Genomic DNA, 9640 nt, shown 5'->3' with positions numbered 1-9640 from the left:
CCACGGCAGGGTCCACGGCAGGGCCCGCACAGCCCTCACGGTGCGCTGACAAGGAAACGAGCTTAGCTCTGAGGTGCAGCATGTACGTGGGTAACTGGAATTACGATGGTGACATTGTGCCGGGACAGATCCCACTTCCAGGGGACACTGTGCACAGACTCGGCACCGAGAGCCTGTCCTTCCTACCTGGTGGCTCCTCCCGTCACTTCATGCATCAAACAGGCTACACACCTCCCTTTGTGTGTGTGTGTGTGTGGAGAGCGAGAGCGAGAGGGAGAGAGCGGGAAGGAGAGAGAGGGCGCAATTCTGGGTGGGTGGTTTGCTTCAGAGAGCAGTTCTTTTGAAATGTTCCAGGGCCCGCTAGAAATTTTCAAAGTTCGTTTCAGGTCAAAAAGACTCTACTTAGAATTTGATATTTGGGAAGTTTGTCAAAAATATCCAAAGGTTCCTGAAACGCGTGGCCAACAGGATCATCCTTCAGGTGAAACAATAGGGCTGTTTCCCACTGAACAGGGGACGCCGGGACCGCACAGGATCCCAGGGCGCCACGTGAGCAAACAGCCCGCGACCCCATGGAGCACAGAAAAGCACCAAGTCTCTTTTCCAAGCAGATTACTTAACAGGCAAAGGAACTTCCACAGTCTATTGTCTGAAGCAAACAGAAGTCCAAGGAAACCTGGTCCCGGTGGGGAGAACCAGTTCTGACCGTGTGCGCGTGCGCTGCTGCCACACTGTTTGAGGGAAGCGAGTTTCCGTCCTGACCGGACGGCACAGACTCCTTTCCGGACCCCGCGACGCCTTTTCCCGCTCCTGCTCGTCCTCCCGTCTGTGACGGTGTCACTTCAGCGCCCATTCACGCTCTTCTCCCTCAACAGGTGTATCTTCAGACTCAGCCCTTTATACGGGAACATACACGTTCCTTCCTGGAAGGTGGCAGCGCTTCCCTTCTCATTTCTGTAGCTTTGATCACACACACTAGTGAGAATTCTCAACCTGCAACCTTTACTTTCTGGGAAGTAGGCAGTGGTGAGCCGTCTCGAGTGGGCTGCTGTGGACTGAGACTAGCAGGTGCCTTTTGTGGTTTCTAGAAACGTGCTTTTTCATAAAAACTCCTCGGCGTGGCCTACGACGTCTACTGATAACCCCTAATAACCTCAGGTTCTTGGCAACGCGGGAGCGGAAGGGTAAGCTCTGCCCAGGAGCGAACGCTGCGCTAGGCCATCCTCCTTGGAAAGGACCTAGACATCAGCGAGCGGGCGGCTCTCGGTGTCGTTGGCCCAGAGGCTCCGGGAATGTGTGAGCAGGCATCAGACCATGATTGCCCAAGAGCTCGCCAAACCCTCGTCCTGTTTACATCCCCTTCGCTTGTTTGCTCTCATAACCGTGCTGAGTGCTCAGGAACTCACGAGGCTCGAGACCAAGTGGCTCTCGTCTCCCGGGGGAGAGGCCCTCGCCCCGCCCGTGGCTCGCGGGGGTGGCTTTCCTGGGGAAAAAGCGGGAGGAGGCGATACTAGAGAAAGCTTTATTTCTGTGGCCTCGAACGCCAAGGTTTCAAGGTTTCAATGCCCTGTGTGAAGCCCTTCTGTCCACCTCACTGAGAGAAGCTAAGGGAGACGGCGCTTTTCCCCGTGAGAAACGGGCCTTTTTTGTCTGAACAATTTGGGTAGAAAAGGGAAAAGCAGTTTCGAGTGAAGCCGATAGAGCGTTCAGGTTTCATTGACTCGACTGTTAGTCCAGGCCCTTGCGCCTTATTTCCGGGCCGTGTTGCTCCTGCCCGTTGTGGAGGGTGCCCGTGTGCGTGTGGGCCCCACGCGATGGCTGGTGGCGGCCGTGGGGACACTGAGCCACCGGACGAGGGCAGGCGGAACGGGCGCTCTGGGCACTGACTCTGCGTCCAGCTCGACTGAAGCCCCCGCTGCACTTTTAAACGAGATGGGGCGGGGGGGGGGCCCTTGGGAAACTCGGGTTTGATTCCACGGAAATAAAGCTGCTTTCTTTTTGGTGAGTCCTCACCCGAGGATATTTTCCCGTGGATGTTTTTATTTTATTTTATTATTATTTTTTGGTCTTTCAAGATCCATGGATGTTTTTAGAGAGCGTGGAAGGGAGGGGGAGAGACAGAGAGAAACATCATGTGAGAGAGACACATCGATTGGTTGCCTCCTACACAAGCCCTGATCAGGGCCAGGGATTGAGCCTGCAACCGAGGTACATGTCTTTGACCAAAATTGAACCCAGGACCGACGCTCTATCCACTGATCCAAACCGGCCTGGGCTGGAAATAAAGCTTTCTACTTCATTCTCCCGTGCGAGTCTCAGAAAATTCTTTTTCTTGGGATATTGCAAGAAATCCACCCCCATGAGCACCTGGGGGGACGAGGCCCCCCCCCCAACAGTCTGAGGCTGTTGATAACCGTGATAAGGTGGAGTCACTGAGTAATGGCCCAGGTAGGATAAAAGTTGTGCATCTACAGTATATCAAATTCTGATCACTCGGAAGTCACGTCTGTTTTAAATATATTTTTTTATTGATTTTTTACAGAGAGGAAGGGAGAGAGATAGAGAGTTAGAAACATCGATCAGCTGCCTCCTGCACACTCCCTACTGGGGATGTGCCCACACCCAAGGTACATGTCCTTGGCCGGAATCGAACCTGGGACCCTTCAGTCCGCAGGCCGATGCTCTACTCACTGAGCCAAACCGGTTAGGGCATCACGTCTGTTTTAATTAAACCAATAAACTATTTACCAAAGGTTATTTTATATCATGCTAACTTGAAAAAAAGACACATTTGGGTTAATTTCTATATTTTTCTGAGAAATTTTATCTCAGTGCTTGTTTAAGCCCATTAAGTAGAGCTCGGTTACACATTACCTTTGGAACTTGGTCCGCAGGTAGAGAGGTACCTGCGGCCCACACTGGCCTGTGCACAGGCCGGCTCCGGGGCGACCCCGGCCCAGAGCCGGCAGGTGGAACACGCGGAGCTCGCTGCCGCAGCCTCTTCACTACTCTTTGCAGATGAGGTTTTTAAGGTTTCTCATTTGCCCAATTTCCAACTATCTCCTCCTCCCCCACGCGTTTCTTGTGGAGAGAAGCAGCTCAGGCAGGACTGGACGGCTCCTTGGTTCGGGTCTGGCCTGACGGGCTCGCGGGACAGACAGCTGCTCTCAGTTCCCCAGAAGGGCTGCAGCGGGAGCTCCAGGGGCTGCGCCATCACCTCTCTCCCGTCCGTCCGTCCGTCCGGGAGGTACTGTCTGTCTGACCTTCCACCGGGGCACAGGCTAACCTCAGAGGTGTCCCGGGGCCGCCGAGGCCCACGCGGTCACGGCAGGAAGGTCCCTGTGGGGCGGGACTGGCCCTTCATCTTTCCACTTCCTCTGGGTTTGGCAGGACCGTCTGCAAGTGGAGGGAAAGGGGCTGACAAGATGTGTTCCTGTCCTGGGGTGTGAGTTCGTGGTGGCCGGGGGCACAGGGTGTGTCTCGGAGGGCACCGCTCAGTGGGGCTGGAGCCGGCCTGGCCTGGCGCCTCGAGGACAGGCTGGGGAGCTGGCCGCAGGGGCAGCACAGCCACCCTCACCGACGGGCCAGGGTGTTTATGTTAAATGTATTTCCTGGTCTTTAAAGTTTTTCCAAACAGGCCCTCCCTCTTGGGAGCTCGCCCACCCTTCCCTCCCCTCCTGCCCCAGGCGCTTACCTTTCCCTTCCTGGCTCCTGCGCTCCAGGGGCCCCTTCTGCTCTGAGTTGTTCCTGAGCCCACGCAGCCCAGCGGGCTCACTCTTCTACCTCTAACTTTCTAGTAAACGTTCTCTTCTAATTTGACCAAAAAATATGATATAAAATTTTTCCAAACAGGTTGTAAATAGAGTGGACTTGTTTGAGGCCCTTCAACGTTGGGGGCATCATTGGGGGTCTTTGTCCCGCCAGCGGGGGTCGTGCTGGTGACAGACTTCGCTGTCACCCACCTCGTTTCGTAATAACTGTCGTCAGCTCCCTGCCGACTGTCCCCTTCGTTAACCCGGTTTCTCTGCGAGGCGTCAGGCTGAGTGGCAGCTGCGGTCGGGGTTGTCGGACACACCTGATGTCGTTATTCGCTTTAAGCCCATTGATCGGGCAGGTGATTCATTGACAGAAGCTCCTGAGGGCCCTCCCTGGGTCAAAGCCGGGTCTCTAACCGAGGCCCCTAGCTGGGCCTTTGAGGACAGTGAGAGATGGGAGGGGTGGTTCCGACAGGTGACTCCTGAGCTCAGGTGGACAGGGAGCGGCGGGTACTGATCCCACAGACTTTTGATCTGGGCCTCTTAGAGCTGATCTCCTGTGAGCCTTTTCTAACGTCTTTGATGGCAGCTGTCTTGGAGTTTTGCAAAGCAGGTGTCCTCCTCCTCCAGTCGCTGAGCAGCCCTTGCTGTTATGTGAGCTCGTAGAACCTCCTTGTCTGACGGAAGGCCCTCGCCTCCCCACTGAGTTCTAGGCTGTTGCTTCTGTGCGAGCGGCCGGCGGTTGGCAGGGCCCCGGCTGCAAGCAAGAGTTTGGCCCACGCTCTGTCCGGCATGACCAGCTGCCAGTGGGTGCAAGACCCACATTTTTTTCTGGCTGAGTTTGGGGCCCTAACCTGACAGTTGCCAGGCCACGTCCACAGAACGAGCTGGCCGCGGTTTGGGTTGGGCGCTCTAAAAGCTGCTTTCTAGGTGGAAGTTTTTCCAATTTAAAGGATTCATCTCAGTAGTGACTCAGACCAATAGTCCTTTCATGGCTGAGCCCTGGACACAGGTGCCCGTCTCCAAAGGGAGTGCCCAGGGCAGCTCAGGCCCCAGGAGCTCCTCAGGTGGTCGGAGAAGGAGCGCCCTCGCCACAGTGCGAGGTGGTGGGCGCACACGGTGTCCTGTCGCCCACAACAGGAGGCGCCTCGGCCACAGACCCGCTAACTCGTGGCCGCGGCGGGCTCTACTGGGACGGGGTTGTTGGGGCCTCTCCTGACACTCCCCAGAGAGCCGGCCCAGCCGGGCAGGGACACACGGAGCCCAGTCTGTCCCCCTGCCCAGCGGCACCCGTGAGGGCACGTTCCAGATGGTGGAGGCCCGAGAAGATGTTCCCTGTGGTCGCAGCCAGGCTCTCAGGTGAAACAGGAACCGTGGCCGTCGCTGGGGAAAGGAGAGAAGGAAACCTGAGCACGCACTCACCAAGCCCGCCCGCTGCGCCCGCCCTCTGACCGGAGTTAGAGAAAGAAAAAGGGCCCTCACCCTGAAGACAGAGGTCCGGGGGCGGATGTGCAGGAACTTCCTACCTTCCGCAGCTGTTGTCAGAGGCCGCCAGGGCGCAGGGCCGCGGGGAGTCCCGCCTGGGTGCCAATGGCTGGTGTGAGCAGGAAGCTGACACACAAGTTCCTGGGAGAAAAGAACAGCTCAGTCTGCACACGGAGGCCTCAGAAATGGAACCTACAGGAATGACACAGCCAGCAGTTTCCTGTGTTTTAGGCAAAGAAACCGTACGTTTGTGAGGCCGGACAGGGCGACAGGCGGGGGCTCCATCACAGGGGCCTCAGCTGTGCTCACACCCTGGCGAGTCCCTGTCTGACGAGGAGGCCGGCCCTGCCTCCCGGCTCAGGGTGCCGAGGGTCCCTCCAAGGGTGCAGCCTGGACAGAAAGGCTCTACAGAGAGCCACGCTGACCGGGTCCCGTCGGCCACGGGTCACAGCGCGGTCAGGCCCAGGCAGGGGCTCCTGTCGTAAAGGCTCATCTTCGCCTCAAACCAGCTCTGCCCATTGTTGTCGTGCATCTACCTTAACACACGGTGGCCTGAGCGAGGCCGCCCCAGCGCACCCGCTCCTGCGAGGGCTCCTGCACCTCCCTCCTCCCTGACCTTCCTGTCCCCTCCCCATCCCAGTGCATAGAAGCTGCTGCATTTGAGATCTTGCTCCCGGCATTGCTGTCAGTTTGGTTCAAATAAGCTCCTACCCATTCTCTTCTTAGTCAGTGGGGTGGCCGCCCTGAGCCCCACAGCACCCCCCCCCGCCACCCCTACTGAGGAGCCCAGTGCGTCCCACCTTCAGCAGCCAAACTCCCAGCCCTCTGAGCCTGTGCCTGGCGTCTGTGTTGGGAGCACCGGTCCCTGGTGGCCGTTCTCGGCCTCTGCTCGGTGCCTGTGCTGAGGGCGGCTGTTGCCACCTTCACGTTTGCTTCTGTGAGGCGGTGTCTGTGGGCTGCCTGCCTCTTCCGGGTCGATGTCAGCACCACGGGTGTGCACCGCCACGACCCTCCTGTGAGCGCTGGCGACGCCAGCAGTTCCAGCCACAGAGACTCGGCGCGGGAGGCTCGTGTTTGACGGGCCCGACCCGCTGTGGAGAGATCAGCTCCACAGGAATGGCATCTTGCGGTCCGTCCCGTGCAGACACGCGCCCAGGCTTCCTAGGCGACGGAGCCCCAACTAGTGAACGAGCGGAGAGTCGCTGGAGCCTCGGTCACGTCTAAGGAAGAACGCTGAGCCTCATGACGAGCCTGCTCTTCGGGTGATATGGTCGCCCGCCCCTCGGTGCCTGGGCTCCGGGAACCCCCGCAGCCACCCAAACCCTCCATGCTCACTCCGCAGCGACCGCAGAGGAGGGGCCCGGAGTCAGAGCGCCTCACTTCTCACTGTTCCCGCGGGGAGGGCGTCTCTGGGTCTGTTCACGATGTGTTGCTGCCACTTGGAGAAGCCGGGGGAGGGATGTGGCTGCAGGAGGCTGTCCGTGTGTCCGGTGGCTGCGGAGCCACAGGAATGTGGGGTCTTGCGCACAGCTCGCAGCCGTGCACCCCAAGCTCTCGGTGAAAGAAGGGACTGGGTTTGAAGGGGACATGTATGTATCAGTGTGAGATGTGCACACAGACCAACCCTTCCTCATCTGGTTTCCAGGGAAACCGTGCCACCCCTGCCCCAGCCCCGAGGCCCGGAAGCGCCCAGGCCCAGGCCCACCTCTGGGGCAGCTGCAGCCGCGCGTCACAGCCCAGGTACCTCTCCTTCACTAAGAAATGCATTTCCAACAACTTTTTACTAGTTTCTTAAATGTTACATTTTCATTACAGAAACGTCAAAATACCACAAACACGATCTTTTTCCCCCTAACAACACAGTCTTAAAAGCCCTCACTTTTCAGCAGCGAGACATAGTTGCCCATAACACTTCGTTGTTTCCTGCTGTTTATCAAAATCATAAAGTATATCATGCAAATGCTCTATAGCCTTACCCATGGACCCGCTGCCTCCTGCACGCCCCACACTGGGGATCGAGCCTGCAACCAAGCATGTGCCCCGACCGGGAATGGAACCGTGACCTCCTGGTTCCTAGGTCGGCGCTCAGCCCCTGGGCCGCGCGGCCGGGCGGCTCCTGTCTTTACCACGAAGTGCTGTGCAGTCCTGTCCCACCTGATCTGTTGAACGCTCCGCAGATACTTGTCTCCCAGTGTGTGGCTGGTCTTCCCAGTTTATTTTAAATGAATTAAAATTAGAGCGAGCAGGTGGCAGGTGGCCGGTGGCCTTTTGTGCCGGGAGGCGAAGCTGCCTGGGGAGCAAGAGGTGGGGCTGAGCGCTAAGCGGGCGCAGGAGGGAGCAGAGCCGCAGGGTGGGGAGGCTGGGCCCGTCCCTGCTGGTGGGCGCTGCGCGTGCCTCCCTTTGGCTGACGCCACGCGGAGAAGTCCCTCCTGCCAGCCGTTTCGGGAGTTTCTTCCTCACCTCGCAGGGCAGCTCAGTGACATGCCCCTCGGGGGCCAGACCCTGAGCCCCTTTCACGTGCGTTGCCCTGCAGGACGCTAGGAGCGTGCGGCAGGAGGCCTCCTCCGAATTCTCGGGGGAGAGCCAGGCCCGGGGGGCGCCCGTCCGCAGACACAGTGCCCGGCAAGGCTGCGCGGGAGCCACGGGGAGGCCGGGGCAGGTACGTGGGTCTGCGCGTCTCAGGCGCAGCGCTTGCTGTCACCGGGCAGCCGTGGCTCTGAGTGGCAGTCCTCGCGGTGCGGGTCCTCGCTTGGGGGTGGTGAGCTGTAGGGCAGGAGAGCGTGCCCAGTCAGAGCGCTGGGTGGGGCTGGACCCCGGGGCCCACAGCAGCCCTGCCTAGAGTGGGGCCCCAGCAGGTGCCTTCCCTCCAGACCGCCCCACGCCCAGGCGCCCTCCTGGCCCTCGAGGTCTCCCCACAAGGCCTGTCTGTGGGCCGTGCCCACTGCCTTGTCACCGGCGAAGGGGCACAGGGAGCCCGTTGTCTCCTCTGGGCTGGAGGTGGGCCCTCGAGGACGAGCCTTCGTTCTACCCTCTGTAGAAGCAGCACAGACTCCCCACAGCGGCCTGCACGACGGCTCGTCAGAAAGAGAACCGGTCCCCACAGCCACAGGCTCAGGGAGCCTGCCAGGACGCCGGGCACCACACCCAGGGGTCCTCCTCGCTCGCCAGCAGCTCCCTCCGCGACACGTGGAAGGTGCTCGAACTGGGATCCAGCCCGTCCGGCCTCACCTTTGCCAGGTGACACGCCAGTCCAGGCCCCGCACTTGGTTCTGTCACCTGTGCGCCCAGTGTCCTTCCTCGAACCTGGTGGCTGAGCAGGTCCCAGGGCTGTTGTGTGGGCGCGGGGCTGTGGGCGCGGTTATCACGTGGACCCAGGTGTTTATTTTATTTTACTTTATTATTTTTTAAATATGCCTGCATGTTACACGTGCTTGTAGTTTGGGTCTCTTTATAGTGAAGAGTTTTCAGAGGGAGGCGTGGCCAACCGGATGGGATGCTATGAGAGGTTGGTGAGGTGGGGGCCGTGGTCTCGGGGGCCGTGGTCTTGGCGTCTTCGTGGCTGGTTCCCAGTGGTGGCTGCAGGACTGGGCGGGGGGGACGCTGCCTCTAGAGCCGGCGCAGCCTAGTTGTAATTACCTGCAAAACGTCTCTTGGGCACGTGGCTGCTGATCGCGCTCCCGGGGGACAGTCCTCAGGGACGAGCTCTGGTGAAGACGCGCTGCCCACGTAGGCGCGTCAGCATCTCCGCGAGGTGCCGCCCGGGAGCCCTGGCGCCGTGAGCAGAGCAAAGTGGCCGTGGGCAGTGAGACGGCTGGTACAGCGGGTGGCACTAGGCTCCTGGTTTTCAGGTGGGGCCAGAGCTGCCCCGCCCCTCCTGCCCAGCGCCCACCACCCTCCCAGCGCCCAGGCTGCCCCTGTGCCCGTCTGGCCAGGTGCTGCTGTATTCCCCACCCTGGCCCGCTCCTGCCCGCACCTCAGACACCCCCTCACCTCCCGCTTCCTTCCCGGGCACCAGCCCGCACCTCACTCTGCCTCATTTATTTGGATTCTGTTGTTTGCTGGGGGGGGTGTTGTCCTTGACCCATGACCCCTGGCTGGCACCGGCAGGTCCCCAGCAGGTGCTGGGGGTAGTGCAGGGGCCCTGGAAGGGGTGCCCCGGCTCAGGCAGAGTGTGGGGTAGAGAAGCGCTCCGGCTGGAAGTGTAAGCGCTGTAAAGGCACCTGGTTCTCCACCTCGCGTGGCCGCGTGTGAGCCTAGCGGTGGGTGGACAGAGACTGTTTTGAAGCTAAAAAAGTGGACTTTCAAGTTCTAGAGTAACAGCATGAGGGAAGGCGATGGCGAGGCCGAGGCCTGGCCGCGGGGAGAGGGCCCCTGAGCCCCCCTGAGCCCCTCCCAGACCC

The 9640-nt window shown here is 59.7% G+C and overlaps 1 protein-coding gene across 1 annotated transcript in view; it reads left to right on the top strand.

The window, feature by feature from the left end:
- The window catches only part of CCDC57 (coiled-coil domain containing 57), a 42053-nt gene that overhangs the window by 20486 nt on the left and 11927 nt on the right, over positions 1-9640 (top strand). Inside the window, exons 15-17 of the mRNA XM_014531243.1 lie at positions 6886-6980; positions 7774-7899; positions 8278-8477. Of these exons, the coding sequence (XP_014386729.1) occupies positions 6886-6980; positions 7774-7899; positions 8278-8477 (421 nt within the window). The remainder of the gene's footprint in view (positions 1-6885; positions 6981-7773; positions 7900-8277; positions 8478-9640) is intronic.

Source organism: Myotis brandtii, unplaced genomic scaffold (assembly GCF_000412655.1).
Source record: "Myotis brandtii unplaced genomic scaffold, ASM41265v1 scaffold797, whole genome shotgun sequence".
Lineage (NCBI taxonomy): Eukaryota > Metazoa > Chordata > Mammalia > Chiroptera > Vespertilionidae > Myotis > Myotis brandtii.
This window is presented reverse-complemented; position numbering and strand designations above follow the sequence as displayed.